We start from the raw sequence: 15,164 nt of genomic DNA, 5'->3' as shown, positions 1-15,164 counted from the left end.
AGTCAGTTAAAAAGAATACTATTTCTGGATGAAGACTTGGAATTGCAAGGAGACTGAATGGGTTTGAAATGGAACGTGCACTCGGCCCGGTGGACTCAGCCATTGTTGTCGCCGCCAACCAATGCGGAAATCACCTCCGAATCAAAATTTCTCCCGAAGTCTGAATTAGCAGTCTTCCACGAACTTTCGATATGGCGAACTTAGCGAGTCATGCCTGCGCCTCCTTCGTGGCGAATTGAGAGCTTGCTTGAGCGTTTGCTTGGGCACTTGATCGTCCTGTATTCATGCTATCTACATCATGTTTTCGTAGGTGAAGAAAGTCAATTGAGATCTTGAGACTCGCCTAATGCGCTGCCAGGATTGCAGTGGGTTATCCCAGATTCACATTCTGCAGAGCCATATCATGGAATAGATATCATCCGAGATCCACCAGATTTGACCCGCCGATCCTTCACTTCTTTTTCTCGGTCCGCTTCCAGATTCATATCACGTGAACATCAATTATCTATTACTAAGCGGCTGCTGAGATCATCATTTCCAACACGTGGCTTTCACAATTCATCACATGATTTATACACACCCTAATCCCATTTGGGCAAAGCATCGATCAGCTCGAAATCGAATGTCGATGGAAGATGGCCCCCAACGAGCTGTGCCAACATGGTTTAGTATCACCCAGCTGACCGGGCTGTGAATGAGACAGGAGTTCCCAGTTATACCTGTTCGCACCATTTGGCCCCATTGACTGCTGTTTTACATTGGCTGCATGAGCTCCTGTTCAAGCTCCTGTGACCTATCGTAAGCCAGGCCTTAGGATCTACCTGATCCTTAATATATCCCAGGATCTAAAACCGGGCTTGGCTGGCTCACTGTTGGCTGATGCAAGGCTGTCTATGGGAGTTGCAGAGAGCTGCCCATCATGCAGTGTACCTACATAAAACCGCCCTTTTCCCTGGGTGATTTGCATCTTACTCGTGTGTCCCTAATATTGCTATCCTAATCCTGTGCTGCGCACAGTGTCACTCCTTCACAGCTCAATTGCTCTTTTACTCTGACGAGACATATCACTCTTTTCTGTACCGTCAATCACGTTCCTTCTTTTTTACCAGCTCATCCGTCTTGGCAGCAATATGGTCTCTTTCTCAAGGCTCGTCACTGCTGCCCTGGTGGTAGCCTCAGCTGCAGCATCCTCCAGCAAGCGTGGTGCAGCCTACAACGATGCCTCACTTGTCCGTACCCTGGCAAAAAGCAAGTCTGGAAGTATGTCGTGGTCATACAATTGGGACATGAAGAAGAACGGGAACATGCCATCGGGCGTTGAATTCGTGCCGATGCTCTGGGGTACCGACTCGGTGGATGACTGGGATTCTGCGGTAAAGACTGCATTGAAGGATGGCAGCAAACATATCCTGGGTTTCAACGAACCGGACAACGCCTCGCAGGCCAACATTGGTGCCTCCAAGGCTGCTACCTTGTACAAGAAGTATATCACCCCGTACGGAGATCGCGCCAAGCTCGTCAGTCCGGCCATCACTTCATCCACCCAGTCCGGCGAGGGTCTTAGCTGGTTCAAGACATTCATGAGCGATTGCAAGAGCTGCAACATCTCTGCTATGGCTGTCCACTGGTACGGTGGGTCGTTTGCTCAGCTCGAGTCGTACATGAAGGAAGCTATCGAGACTGCCTCGAAGTATGATATTGACGAGGTCTGGCTTACCGAGTTTGCCCTTGACACCGACACCAGCGGCATCACCAACGAGTCCACGGCTAAGACCTTCCTTGAGAAATCGATCAAGTGGATGGACTCCCACCCCAAGGTGGGCCGTTACGCTTACTTCTATACCGCAAACAATTTCTTGCTTACCAGTGGATCGGTCAACGCCCTGGGCAAGGTTTATGTTTCGACCTCTTCGTCTTCTTCTTCTAGCTCTGAGACCTCATCGACCAAGACTTCAACCAAGACCTCGACGAAGACTTCTACGAAGACGTCGACCAAGACTTCCACAAAGACCTCATCAAAGACGAAGACCACAGAGACTTCCAAGTCCACGAGTACCAAATCCGCCCACACGACTAAGACTGCAGAGAAAACGAAGACGGTCAAGACTACCAAATACGTCACGTCCACCAAGACTGCAACGCACACCAAGACTGCTTCTATTACGCCGCAGGCTGCCTGGAGCTCGGTGCCCACAAAGTCCGCATACGGATGGTAGGCTGCTGTTTGCCTGTCACATGTATAGTCGGATATTTTGTTGAATTTTGGACGTCATGCTCCACGTTCTGTTTTCATTTAGCTTTCTTTCGCTTCACTCATGTATCCTTTCGCTGCTTAGCGCAGATATTGGCTGTTAATATGAGATATATTCCCGTGCTATTACGTTCAATCTAGTATAAAGCTGTCGATGACACTCTTGGTAGTATCGACATAATCAAGAAGCACATGCGATAAATTAGCTGCCAGTTTATTCTGCATACTCTTTTTCATTGACCAATAAGACGAGGTTCACCTCTTGATTTAGCTCCGGCCGAGCAGTCAAGGGCGTATATTCTTGGCGTGACAATCATGGATCTGCAAAGTCGCTCAGAAGTTTATCTCGCAGCCACTACGGAGTTCGATCGGGTAATCATGATCAATTGGCTTCAGTATCCTAGCACTGCTTTGTATAACATGAGTTGTGAGCGTCTTTCAAGAGTAAGGGACAATGGCGCATCTGGGAGCGCGTCAGACTGAAGATCTGGAGGTGGCCGGTTCAAGCCCGGCTTGTCCCATTCTTTTTGCTATTTTTTTGGTTCCTCTCGGGTAGATGTAAGACAGCTCCACCCCATCACAATTGGATTGGTTGGATACGTCTGCCAATGCAGGCAATTCCAAGCTCTATTAGGCTTCTTCTGCAGTACATGTAGACCGGTCAATCTTGCAGATGATGCAAGGGACAACATGGCGATGGTCTGGCTCGTCTAGAGCCACTAGTCCGAATCATTTCACACACCAGAGTGTTTGGATATCTCTTATCCCCTCAGCGCCGCAGTTCACTGTACACTGTACTCAGGAGGTATACCAGGATTAGAGACTGGGCCTTTTTCTTGTCTGGAGAAAGCGGACTTTGCTTGTCCTATATCTCCCCTTCCTAGAGTCACATCTTCGGAAATGGGAGGTCAGTCAAGGTTTCTCTACTCATATACGGAAAATGAGAAAAGTACCCACTTACCATTCTCAACCCCAGCCCTAGAACGATAAAACATCTCATTATCGTCAAGACACGGGTGCAAGAACCCCAGCAGTTCCTTTGCATAAGCCGCAGCCACAGTAGCTGCGTATGCCTGCCAGTCCTCATTCGCGCTCGCGTCCGCATAATCCGAAATGCCACGGATGATAATGCTCGGAATCTCATTCATCACCCCGGCAGCTCCACCGTTCTCTATACAGAGAAGTTGCCCATCAAACCTCTTATTGAGAGCATCTCGAGCCTTAACATCCCTCACAGCCCAGTTTCCCGATGCAATAAGGCCATAGTGCACATTCACCTGCTTCTTACCTTTTTTCTCTTCACCAATTACACCCCCTGCCCTCTTCTTCCTCCCCTCCTCCACCCTAATTCTCATACCCTCCGAAGAAAACCCAAAAACACTTACCAAAACAGCACCAATGATCCCCCAAACCATCCTCCCCAAAGCACCCCACAACCACCACCACCCTCCATCCCCATCTCTGTCCCGAATAACAACCGGATCATTCAACCCCTCACACCTCGTAAACTCACTCCCCAGACTCAACCCACCCCTCTCCTCCAAATCCCGAAGAACTCTCCCCACCCCGATCCCAGATAACTCATACTCGCTCCTCAACCGATTCACCGCTCCAAGCAACTTACTCCCCGGCCGATTCAAGCTCCCTCCAGCATGTTGCATTGCGATCTTCCCGCCAGCCACTAACTTGCCCATATCCCATCCCACCACACCCCCATACCCACCACTAACTGGCACACTAACAACCACATCACCCAACCGAACCCCATTCCTCGGAACACCACCCGCCACGCCAACGAGCAGAGCGAACCTGATGGACGGGAACGTGTGCAGAAGCGATGTCACTGCGCTCGCGGCGGAGGTTGTTCCCATGGTAGGGAGGCATATTAGGACGATGTTGTGCGGTGGTATGGAGCCGACAGTGTAGATGTTTTTGTCGCTTGCGGGGGTTGGGATGTGCTGGTGGTAAATGCTGTCGAGAGTGGCCAGGACGGCGGTTTGTTCTTTGGGGAGGGCGGTGATGTAGGCAATGGTGTAGGTGTGGAGGGGTGGAAGACTCTTTTTTGGTTCTGTGAGTTGGGGCATTGTGAGTGGGTGTGGTTGGTAGTTGTGGTGGTGGGGTTGGGGTTATATGAATATATATATAATAGGTGTGGAATGCATTGGGATGGGTGTCTGAAACATTGGGAACTTTTGAGCTCATAGCTTAAAAGTGTTTCGGGTCCTTGTTGGCAAGCGGCTATTTATGCTGTACGGTTGGTGGATAGATGTTTGGTGGAGGGTTAAGCGCCGAGTGCTGAGGTGGATGGGTAGCTCATATGAGGTGCGCCGGCTGAAGGGATGTAGGATGAGGCTACGATCTAGCCTTGTCTTGGCTGCAGCTGTCACGGTCTAATGCAAGGATGAGTTGGCGTAGGTTGTACGGATTAAGTAGTGTTGCGTTTAGCGGAGGTGTCTGCTGTTATGAGTTGAAGTAAATGGCTTGTCACTATTACGTAGAGAGTGATAAATGCTTAAAGCTATGCTGTAGGAGGCAGGTCCCTACCCGGCAATGTACAACACTCTGTCCCGCCAGACACGAACTTGATTCTAGGTAAAACTTGATAGAGTATCGGAGCAAACTGCAGATGCAATCGCGAACAAGGTATCGATTAATAAAATTAGACTCTGCATCATGGGATATTGATACACACCACCGGGGACAGCAATAGCCCGGCGAATTCAAAACAGAAAGGAGCATAAGACAGAATGGACAGCCACCCTAATACCCAAGAAACTCCTTTCCATCAACCCTTCATCTCATACTCAAGGGCTCCGCACTATCTCCAAACAATGAGACACGCTCGAATCATCATCCGCCGGACGCGGACACCCTATCTCACCCTTTGGCTTCTCTAGCGGAAGATTTATAATACGTGGTTGGAACTTCGGCTGCAACTCCTTCTTCATATCCCTTCTACCCCAGAGATATCCAGCTCCCAGCATAGCCACGGCTATGCATGCCAATGGTAGCCCAACACCGAGTCCAATCGCGAGCCTCTTCGATTTTTCAGAATCGGATTGATTCGGTTCGCTGTTGATGCCGCTGCTACCGTCACCCAGTGGGGTTCCAGTTCCTGTTGTTGTGGGTGCAGAGGTAGAAGAACCATCGGAGGCGGAATTGGAGTCGGAACCAGAACCGGAATTTGAACTAGAACCAGACTTAGAGTTGGAGCCGGAGTTTGACTTAGAATTCGAGTCGTCATTAGGAGAGAATTTGAGGAGTGTTGAATCAAGGGTAAATGTCTCATATGTGTTGCAGCAGGCAGTAGTGCTACCACAGCACCAGGATCCGTCGCCGCAGTTGGTCAGTTGGTAGGTCCAGTCGGAGTTTCCGCCATTCTGTTGTTATGATCAGCTGCTAGTTTGTCTGGTAAAGTCTATGGAGAGACTGACCTGATTACCACAGATGTCCTTTGGCAAGCAGTTCGTCGAGTTCCATGATTGATCCGTGCAGAACTCCCGATAATATGCTCCTCCACTTGTCTGACAAAGTCCCGAGGGATCACACGTATCTGGATCCGCATCCTTGAGTTTACAGCACATCGAATGTACACCCGAGATGGAGACGCATGGCTGGTATATTGAGCTGTCCACTTGTGAGCCATCCGGAGCGTAGCATGATGATGCTGCTGCTGCTGCCAGAGAAATATAGCTTGGGACGAGGGCCAAGAAAGTGCCCGTGTTTATCTTCATTGTGACTGTCTGGTGGTGATTTCAAAAACCGGATGAGATACACCCTATAGAAAATTAAAGAAAGAAAAACTAAGATAAGTTGACAGAACTCCAATTTCCGGCTAACAGAGGGATTTAAACATAAACAGACCCTGCATCTGCCTCGCGAGACTTTGTGTAACGGTGCGGATTCCTTACCCGGTTTACTTGTTCCCGATTAGGAAATCGTGGGGACTATCTTATTGAGGGAGATGCTTAAGTGACAGGACACCCTTGGGGATATAAGTAGAGGGAGGACCTGACTGGCCCTTCGCTGTTGACTTTCTGGTACCGTGGGTGGGTGGTAGTCTTTAAAGAGAATTTGACAGAATCCCTTAACACCATACTCGAAAGAAAGAACTGGGAAGACTCCATGGTGGTGAGCCCGATCGGCAAGGCAGGAATGTTATGGTGTTGTGCAGAAACCGGGACAGAATTTGTCAACTAGAACCCACTGCATTGGTGAGTTCCTTGGTGTAATATCTTGCTAAACATGCTATAGTCCGCTTAGATACTCCTCTCTACTATGTTAGCTACAAATGACTGGCAGGGGAAGGTGAACCTGCATACTGAGAAACAGCTGCAGGGTTGGTGCTGGAGTGCACTAGGTGGGTGTTAGTTCCTCACAACAACATGAACAAACTCCACCAACGGTGCTGCTGTCAGGCCCACACCCTTTGGCAACCGTTGCATGCCAGGGCGGGTATGCAGGTCCCAGGGGTGTGGTTGGGGTGCGGAAATCAGTTCCCAGATACACCACCCCTTGTTTCACTGATGGCCACAGATGGAATCCGAAACGACAAAAAAACCCTGGAGTGCATACCAATCAAGGGATGAAGGATGAAAGATAATATTTGTGCTAGGGAATCAAACGATAGGGAAATACTAGGGGATCACTCCGCTCTAACAGACCCTCGAAGGGGTTGCAATCCTACAAGGATTGTCCACCCCCTTCGTAGTGGCAGACACCCTCCTTATACTTCGTTAAGCTATTGCTAAGATGTCTGGAACATTATCGTGTGATCAATCATTATGGTATGCTCATAAAAGTCATCAATTCAATATAATCATGTAAGCACATTATTCACTATTTATGCCACCCCAATGCCCAACAAGGAAACCATTATCACTTTTCCTCCCTGAGAGACGGCGGAATGCCCTCATCCGCCAAGGCCTGCATATCATCCTCACCCATAGCACCATCCCAACCCTTCGATACAAGGTAGGCCCGGAACTTCTCATCACGGATTCTCAAATCCTCACCCGAAATGTCCGGAACAAAGAAATAAGTCACCAAAATTCCCACAATACCACAGATAGCCGCAATGATAAATGTCCACTTCTTACCCAGATTATCCTCAATGGGAGTGAACGCTTGGGTACCAATAGCAGCGCCTGCTTTTCCCACAGCCGCAGACAATCCATAGCAAGTACCCCGAACACCGGTGGCGTACAGCTCCGACGAAAGTAAGCCGAGCATGTTGCCTGGGCCAAAGTTGCCCGAACTCTGCATGAGTCCGTAGAAGACCACAAAGAGGGGGATGATCTTGGTGATTTTCTCGAATGCACAGCCGATAATCAGACCGAAAATGAGGTAGCCGCCGAATCCGATCATCATTACGTTTTTGCGACCGAGTCTGTTGCAGAAGAGAGCGCCGAGGAAGACACCGGGAAGGGAAATGGCTCCGAGGAGGAGCTGCCATTCGCCGGTTTTGAGGATCGAGTCGTCTCCGACCACGGAGGAGATGATGCTGGCGGAAAAGACGCCGTTGGGGAAGGTGACGAAGTCTGTATAAGGTTAGATGTGATTGACAGATCAGGTGATGGTGAAGGGTACGTACCGTAGAGGAACCAGGCACCACAGGTTCCAATGAGTGATTTCCAGTAATAGCGAATCACCAGGCCATATGGAACTTGCTTCTTGATGGCTCCGCGGCGATAGAGCGCCGAGTTCAGCATGCGCCACCGGAAGTAGAACACGGAAAGAGGCCAGATGCACCCGATACCGAAGCAGACGCGCCAGACGGTGCTGTAGTGGGATTGCTGGCATGCTGAGAATACAATCAAGAAAACCAGAACAGCAAAGGGACCACCAAATGACAGCGGAAAGTTTGTCACCATGATGAAGGCTGGACCGCGCTGCTTCAAGGTCAAGTCGTTGGCGGTTTCGGATGCCGAAACTGACGATGCGGGATATTCACCTCCGGTTCCTGAGATAATCAGCACTCATTAATCCAGCGTACCGGAAGGATTTGCACCTACCAAAGCCAATAATACCACGTGAAACTGTCAGCATCCAGAACATGCCGTTGATAGTGACACCGTGTGATGCGGCGGCCAAGATACCGCCGATTACGATCATTTGAGTTGTGAAAACCATGGCAGCTTTGCGTCCGATGTAGTCGCATGTTAATCTAGGCGTAGAGTTAGCAAGTCTCTCTATGTGTGTGTGAAAAGGATGCCATAGACAAACCCGATCACAATCTGACCAATAACTTCCCCAACAAGCAGGGCATTTGATACACGTGTCGATACAGCCGAAACGTATTGTTTGGGGTATTCTGCCTTTAGAAGCACATTGGTCATAGTCCTGCATACTATCAGCGGGGTACATCGGCCCATCGTTTGCGGGGTAAGTACATGAGGTTATTCTGGTACCCATCGCTGATGAGGGCGAATCCACTAGCAAGCTAGAAACATAATCAGTAACATTGTCCAAGCAGATATTGAATCAAAGTAGATTTGCAGCCAAAGAAGGAAACTGACAATGGTCAAAAAGTCAGAGAGACTCTGTCTCTTGCGGGACACCTCAGCCGAAGGATCAGCGTCGGAGGTATCGATGACCTGGACGTGTGTCTCCAGGACGCCAACATCCTTCGACTGAGAGTTTTCCCACGAGTTCTCAGAAGACATCGCAATGTTGCAAAGCAAAGAACACCAGCGGGAGATGGATTGGGAAAAATCTCATTGTGCTGCAGGAGGATGAGCACGAGGGCAGGTTTTTATCTGGGCGTGTAGCCTCTTCCCACTAGGATGGTTACATGCGTATGCAAGCGTGACTACCAATCAGGAGCCAGTCGCAACAGGGATCTCATCCTTGTTATCATGCGTTCATGCAATTGGCGCATCAGATAAAGCTCGGTGGAGCCGAACCAATCATTGCCGCATGCGGGTTCACGTGCGTGGAGCCGTGGATAAGATGCGATGCTCATTGAAGCGCACCATTTCATCCACGTTGATACCAAGCACTATTTGACTGGTGCTTGGCTGGTAGGGCTTCGGATGAGATAACTTGACTGGGATTCCAACGGAGGGGAACGGTTTACCTGTTTTTGCTCGGACTTACTCAGTAGGGACGGAGTTTTGCCGCTTTACTGACACGTGGTATAGAAGCTTTCGTAGGGCTGATGCCTAAGAGGACACGTGCTCTCTATGATAGCACTGATTAGAATGACCTTAGGACTCTGTCATGACTCAGTAAAATGACATTGATAGCTGTGGGTGTGGCGATGAAGCAGTTGAAAGCTCGAATGGCTATGTGGGACCTTAACGGTCATTACCGGGATGATCAGTACGACTTTGTAATAGCCGTGTCGAGTTTGCAAGGTGTGTCGCTGCTATGACGTGGTGAATTTAACCATCAGCCACTGCCAGCGTCGCCTTCGTCAATTCAGAATAGGTTATACTGGCTGTAAGTCACTTGGGCAGTCGGTCTGGTTTGGGGCGATTTAACGTTTCAACGGTTCCTGATGCTTACATGTATGAAGAAATGGTCGCGTCTTCTTTTTCTTACCTTAGCTCCTTCAAGCTTCGAGGATAACAAATTGTTGTATATAGCTCAATCATTTTAAGTACACAACTTTTGCTTGAGATTAGCAAGAACAACAGCCGCGTAAGCCAGATCCCGCGCCTCCGAAGCCCAATGAGTCAAAGACCTTATCGCCTGGTCTAACAAGTCCGGCCAATCTGCCAAATAGTCCACGAGTCCCTTGTCCGCCTTGACAGCTGCAATGATTAACAGGGCTGAACTGAGTACACCACGGGCGACAAACCAGGTTCCATGATGCCGGTGCTGCGTCGCCTTGGAGTTGATCATATGGAAACTGCACTCGATAGCTTTCCGCATAAACCTCTTAGCCTCCTCGTTCTCATTAATATGCCCGCCGTCATGATGGATTGCGTAGTATACAAATGGCCGATAGAGCCACGATCTCAGCTGCAGAACCCGTGCTTGCAGGTTGTACGTCAGCTCAAACCTGGGTGCCGAGTCCCATTCTTCGAAGTGGATTATGGATGGTCGGTTTCTGGACCTGACGTCGGACACCAGGCAGTCAATAAAAGAATATATAAAAGCCCCTACCCCGTTAATAAAGTTGAGTTTTGTTTTTGGCAACTTACCACTGATCTATTTGGGATTCGAGATCCGCGGCTGTCCGGCACATGTAAGATAGGTTGGCAGGCGACCATTGCAAGTCATTAGTGCTGTACATAAAGTTGAGAATTTGCGCTTCTACGCGCATAAGTGCCACATCAGACAAGTAGTAATATGTGGACAACTTCCAGAGATGTGACAAGTCTTCTGAGTCTGTTGGTGTCCCGGACAGCACAGCTTCCGACTCGGTCGAGCTTACGGACGAGGGTATTGGATACCCCGTCGGACACGTTGAACTCACACAAAATCGAATCGGGTATGTCGAGCTCCGCGCGTAAGTCACTGGATAGATTACGAATATTAGCCTCAACCTAGATCGAACAGTTACCCAGAGGGAACTGGCAGAAGAGAAAAGAAGGATAGAAGTCACCATTCTGACTTCCAGCATGTCCAATATAGGCCCAGCTCTGCCGGTTCTAAATGCCCCCCGTTGGAGTATTTACCCACAGCTGCTTCCCTGTGTCGCAAGTGGAGGCTCAGAATGGCGGAGGCTCGAGAAAAGTCCATCCATGCTCTAGCGGCATTTAGCTTGTACATCTGGTAGACACCGCTAAGAAACCAGCATTGCGTGGTCAAAATACGATCGCCGGGTAGGGAGAGCCTCTCCAACGCTTTCTGATAGAACTGCTCTCCTGTAGCATGAAGGGATTCAGCGTGGTCATCACATTCTGCCGAGCGATCATCATATCGAAGTGGACCTGCTAAACAGCCTAAGGCACAGGCGAGGAACTTAAATACATATTCTTAGCGTGGCTCTGAGATCGGAGGTGACGGTGACTGTCTATTTTGCCTAGCACTTCTGGGGAGAGGGGATCCATTTACTCACCACTAAACAGGAATGAGCGTTCCGAGAGGACTTGCCCACTTCGACCCTGACGGCCGATTGATGTAGGACGACCGTATTCACCACGGGATTCTTAACGTGCACAAACTGCAGGAAGCGGTCAATAAGATCTGGTATGAGAGCCAAATTGACATCGGTGTTGGCAACTTCTTCGAGACCATAATCGTGGTCCGCGAGAATGAGACTATTTAAAGTTGTTTGCAAGCGAACCTCTTGGAAAATCGGCCACGACAAAATTGCATCAGGACATATCCTGGCTGCAGGGATCTTCAGGGACACATTCTGTGGTATTTTTGGGCTAAATTCAGCCGTGTACTGATTTAGCGGACCTTTCAGAGGCAGGGCTGCCGTCACCCCTTCAGGAGTCATGGAATTAAGAGACTGTTGGATTTCGGTTAAGCGATCGAGAATTGCAATGGTGGCGGGATCGAATCTAGTAAGCGTTAGATGTGAACATGTTGTAGCAAACGTAGATCCACACACGTGTGTGAACACATGCATTCATGTGTGTGTAGTAAATAGAACTTTAACGGGAGATTCAGCATACTTTGAGAAATCTACATGGTCCTGATATACGCAATGCGACTCAGAGACAGATCTGGCACGAAGAGCAGGTCGGACGAGCATTGTCGCATTTGATTTTTCGCGAGCGACAGACCCTGCATGCTGCCACAGCCCGTTTGCGAGTGAAAGCTCTCGCTTCTCGCTGAGACACCCTGTATTTTCTGGTACGTGATGTCATCCTTCACTCTCCCGAAAGTGCGTACGTACCTCCCCAAACTCCAAGCTCGGATGGGACGAAGTGGAGGCTAAGTACTAAGGATCTACGGCAGTGATAAGGTCTAATAGTCAGATTGGCCAAACACGGTTAGGAAGCCTTTGTTTATTCCTAATTAGATTTTCCCTTCCCCTTATCTTATCCCTTCCCGCTTACGCTTCGAATTTACACAGCGAATTGGAGGCGCCTCACCTACTGCCCCTGCCTTCTAGAAGATATCGCCGAGCAGATTCCAGGCCGATGTTCCCTGCAGCTCCGGTTATAAGGGCTACTAGGCCCTGTAGGCGGTTTGGGATCGGTTCCTGAGGAGATAGAGATCGGGGCATGGTCGAATCCATGTTCGGCAGGTTCGACAGTACAGATATCAAAATGAGCTCTATGACAGATTGCGGAGGCCTTTTTTTCGATGAGATTTCTTTCCCTCACTCAAGTTATAGGATTATCTAATAACATGCATGAGTGGCTTAGCGAGCCACTCCTTCGAGTGAGATAATGCAGGAAGTCCGAGGTGAGGGGAAGTTCGGAGGAATGCCCGAAACGTCTACTTTTTCGGAGCAGCTTCGGAGCCGTTACCGGCGTTGTGTCAAGGGGCATTGTCGCCGGGAGGATAGCCACCCCCAGCCCCGCGAGGAAAAGAAGAAAAAAAAGTATATCGTAGAGCTTGCTCGAGTATGGCTTGTTCGAAAGAGCCAGACACTGATACAGACTTCCCGGTGCGAACATATGCAGGGAAACTGGAGAAGAAAGATAGCTACTGGAAGAGTTGTCGGACAACAGAATTCTTAAATTAGATTGAAGTATTTTGGAAGATATATCCTTTCATTGCTGGCGGCTTTTCATATGAATACATCTCTCTCCACCATCCAAAGTATAGGCCTTGACTTTCCTTCACACATTTATCACATGGGTAGAACTAGTCTGCTTCTCCAACCGAGCTTCAGCAGCCACCCTCGACTCCGCCTGTCGAAATTCCAGATAATTCTTCCGGGCTTTCGTAGCAAAGACACTAACATCTGCTCCAAATAAGATGCCCATATCCTCCAAAGGAACCCCCTTCGTTTCCGGAACAAACAAGTACGCAAAGACCAAAGCAACGATAGTACATGCTCCAAAGAATTAGAACGTGCCGTATTTGATAGAGGCAATCATGTAAGGCAGCGAGTAGACGATAATGAATTGAGCCAACCACTGCATGCACACAGCACACATCATCCCGATGGTCCGCACACGAGTTGGAAGGACTTCCGATGCAAATATCCAGGGAATGCCGTTCCAGGAGAACCCGTAGAAAATTGCATAAATGTAGATCATTGCGACCGCCGTTCGTGACCCAGAGTCGCTAGGTGGAACTTGGTCGAAGGATTGACTTAGCTGGGAATATATGGCCAGGTAAAACATTGCTACTGCTGCGCCGATCGCGCCAACTAGTAAGGGACCGCGACGTCCGAACCGATCCACGATCCAGATCATGAATACCATTGTTGTGCACATTTTTACTAGGCCATAGACTCCGGTCGCTAGAAGTCCGACGGAGGTTCCAGTGAATCCAATCTGAAAATGAGTAAAACGTCAGCGCCTTCTCTCACACACCATAGTCACCGTCTGGAGTTTCAGTATCCTGCCGAGCGGAAGATGGTTGGACTGTAGTAGTTGATAGAATTGATTCTTGAGGAAAAGTCAGACACCGTTACAAAATATCGTAAGGAGAGGAGGAATATACCCAGTAAGATTTTGTAGCAGCATCAGCATCACTCCAATCAAGATTCGATTCCGGACACCGGGGGCAGCACATTCACGCACAATGTGTGACAGTGTCCGTCCTCCACCACTCATCTCAAGTTCTTGGTTGACAGCAGCCTGGATTTCGGCCAACTCATTGACCACGTAGGGGTGGTCGAATGGAAGATTGCGGACCCAAGCGAGGTTTTTCTGTGCTTGGACGATTCGATTCTTGCTAGCAAGCCAACGTGGACTTTCTATCATCCATGACATACAGATCAATAGCAGTCCAGCTGGAATCATCTGGATGCCGACGGGGATTCTCCATTGGGCAGAAGTTGTGCTCGGTATATTCTTGTCGACGCCGTAGTTAACCCAGAAACCGAAGACAAGAGCCACCTGTAGCATGATCTCGAAGCAACCGACGAGGCGCCCGCGGACGAGGGCTGGAGAGCATTCGGAGATGTAAACAGGAATCATGGTGGAGGATGCGCTTTCAAAGGGTTGGTCGTCAACCTCATACCTAAGTAAGGAGATACGCTTACCCGACTCCTAGTCCTGTCAACACCCGTCCGGCGTAGAGCTCATCGATACGTCCCACGAGTTGGAGGCCTGATCCGATGGTAAAGACAACACCCGATCCGAGAATGACGGGCTTCCGACCAAAATACTCGGCGGAGAAGAACCCAAAAATGGCACCGAAGAATGCACCCGCTTGAAACATCGACACTACGTTGGATGAGAGAGTGGTTGAGTTATTCCCGTCTATACCAAAAGAAGTTTTAAATGCTGGAAGCTCTAGTGTCCCTCCAATAAAAGCCGAGTCGTAGCCGTACATCGCCGAGGCCTGGGAGAAATTCATGTCAGCAGGATTGCACCCAGAACGTTTTGTTTCGCCATTCCTACCCAGGCGGCCGAGAGAGCCACGATGTAAACTCGATAACCGTGAATTTTTGAGGGTGCATCATCACCATTCCCTGATGAACGAGAAAAAGGGTTCCTCATTATGGGAACGTCAGCAAGATAAAGTGAGATAGGGAAGATTATGTGTCTGCGTCTGAAAGGCCTCGCTTTGGAGATGACAGAACGTGGGTTTTATACCATGGTTTTTGGGTCTAACCTGCTATACACCGAAAGCTTTGGTTATCTTTTACAAAAGGGAAAGGATTTGCCCCACACGGGGGCATCTCCGAGATGCGGAGACCCCACAAGCCCGAGAGTTTGTCAACTCCACAGAGGAGTCGGCCACGATGATGGCTTTGCCTGCCTGGTAATAGGCACGTATACGGTGCTCCTGAATAAAGTGGGAGACCCTCGTCAACCGAAGATTGAGCCGTTCCAGGGCAGACGTGTTGAATGACGTTTATGTGGCTAGACCGACGGCAGAG

The 15,164-nt window shown here is 49.3% G+C and overlaps 6 protein-coding genes and 1 non-coding gene across 7 annotated transcripts; 2 read left to right on the top strand and 5 right to left on the bottom strand.

Moving 5' to 3' along the window:
- Positions 1-1,045: 1,045 nt before the first annotated feature.
- On the top strand, positions 1,046-2,218 carry BO87DRAFT_372391 (glycoside hydrolase family protein; the record flags this gene model as incomplete). The annotated part of the gene is made up of 1 exon (XM_025622272.1): positions 1,046-2,218. The coding sequence occupies exon 1, from the start codon at positions 1,131-1,133 to the stop codon at positions 2,214-2,216; it is 1,086 nt and encodes a 361-aa protein (XP_025484683.1). The 5' UTR covers positions 1,046-1,130.
- Positions 2,219-2,699: 481 nt separating this feature from the next.
- On the top strand, positions 2,700-2,772 carry BO87DRAFT_t27. The gene has a single exon. It is a non-coding gene; the product is annotated as a tRNA-Phe (tRNA).
- Positions 2,773-2,883: 111 nt separating this feature from the next.
- Positions 2,884-4,510, bottom strand: BO87DRAFT_324782 (5'-methylthioadenosine/S-adenosylhomocysteine nucleosidase family protein). Its single transcript, XM_025620074.1, has 3 exons — positions 3,743-4,510; positions 3,213-3,631; positions 2,884-3,143 (listed from the first exon to the last, which is right to left on the bottom strand). The coding sequence occupies exons 1-3, from the start codon at positions 4,333-4,335 to the stop codon at positions 3,034-3,036; spliced, it is 1,122 nt and encodes a 373-aa protein (XP_025484682.1). The 5' UTR covers positions 4,336-4,510; the 3' UTR covers positions 2,884-3,033.
- A 545-nt stretch (positions 4,511-5,055) lies between these two features.
- BO87DRAFT_349098 (uncharacterized protein) lies at positions 5,056-6,017 on the bottom strand (the record flags this gene model as incomplete). Its single annotated transcript, XM_025621009.1, has 2 exons — positions 5,686-6,017; positions 5,056-5,631 (listed from the first exon to the last, which is right to left on the bottom strand). Exons 1-2 carry the CDS (start codon positions 5,983-5,985, stop codon positions 5,056-5,058), a joined length of 876 nt encoding a protein of 291 aa, XP_025484681.1. The 5' UTR covers positions 5,986-6,017.
- A 1,037-nt stretch (positions 6,018-7,054) lies between these two features.
- Positions 7,055-8,975, bottom strand: BO87DRAFT_455027 (metabolite transport protein). The gene is made up of 6 exons (XM_025628612.1): positions 8,770-8,975; positions 8,644-8,693; positions 8,477-8,593; positions 8,266-8,417; positions 7,845-8,213; positions 7,055-7,791 (listed from the first exon to the last, which is right to left on the bottom strand). Exons 1-6 carry the CDS (start codon positions 8,914-8,916, stop codon positions 7,130-7,132), a joined length of 1,497 nt encoding a protein of 498 aa, XP_025484680.1. The 5' UTR covers positions 8,917-8,975; the 3' UTR covers positions 7,055-7,129.
- Positions 8,976-9,850: 875 nt separating this feature from the next.
- On the bottom strand, positions 9,851-12,021 carry BO87DRAFT_403140 (uncharacterized protein; the record flags this gene model as incomplete). The annotated part of the gene is made up of 8 exons (XM_025625746.1): positions 9,851-10,313; positions 10,402-10,629; positions 10,664-10,717; positions 10,815-11,136; positions 11,174-11,190; positions 11,233-11,712; positions 11,827-11,836; positions 11,901-12,021. 8 exons carry the CDS (start codon positions 12,019-12,021, stop codon positions 9,851-9,853), a joined length of 1,695 nt encoding a protein of 564 aa, XP_025484679.1.
- A 924-nt stretch (positions 12,022-12,945) lies between these two features.
- Positions 12,946-14,781, bottom strand: BO87DRAFT_438261 (sugar porter family MFS transporter; the record flags this gene model as incomplete). The annotated part of the gene is made up of 6 exons (XM_025627882.1): positions 12,946-13,163; positions 13,263-13,608; positions 13,680-13,722; positions 13,778-14,269; positions 14,322-14,623; positions 14,683-14,781. 6 exons carry the CDS (start codon positions 14,779-14,781, stop codon positions 12,946-12,948), a joined length of 1,500 nt encoding a protein of 499 aa, XP_025484678.1.
- Between the last annotated feature and the right edge of the window lie 383 nt (positions 14,782-15,164).

This window comes from Aspergillus neoniger (genome assembly GCF_003184625.1).
Source record: "Aspergillus neoniger CBS 115656 unplaced genomic scaffold BO87scaffold_2, whole genome shotgun sequence".
Classification (NCBI taxonomy): domain Eukaryota; kingdom Fungi; phylum Ascomycota; class Eurotiomycetes; order Eurotiales; family Aspergillaceae; genus Aspergillus; species Aspergillus neoniger.
The sequence above is the reverse complement of the archived record's forward strand: the minus strand, read 5'-3'. Positions and strand labels throughout refer to the sequence as shown.

Coding starts and splice junctions, on each gene's coding strand:
- BO87DRAFT_324782 (XM_025620074.1), bottom strand. CDS start 4,335: ATGCCCCAACTCACAGAACCAAAAAAGAGTCTTCCACCCCTCCACACC. Junction 3,632..3,742: donor GAGTTTACGAGGTGTGAGGG/GTTGAATGATCC, acceptor TGTTTTGGTAAG/TGTTTTTGGGTTTTCTTCGG. Junction 3,144..3,212: donor TAGGGCTGGGGTTGAGAATG/GTAAGTGGGTAC, acceptor CCATTTCCGAAG/ATGTGACTCTAGGAAGGGGA.
- BO87DRAFT_455027 (XM_025628612.1), bottom strand. CDS start 8,916: ATGTCTTCTGAGAACTCGTGGGAAAACTCTCAGTCGAAGGATGTTGGC. Junction 8,694..8,769: donor TCTCTGACTTTTTGACCATT/GTCAGTTTCCTT, acceptor TTATGTTTCTAG/CTTGCTAGTGGATTCGCCCT. Junction 7,792..7,844: donor TGGTGCCTGGTTCCTCTACG/GTACGTACCCTT, acceptor AACCTTATACAG/ACTTCGTCACCTTCCCCAAC.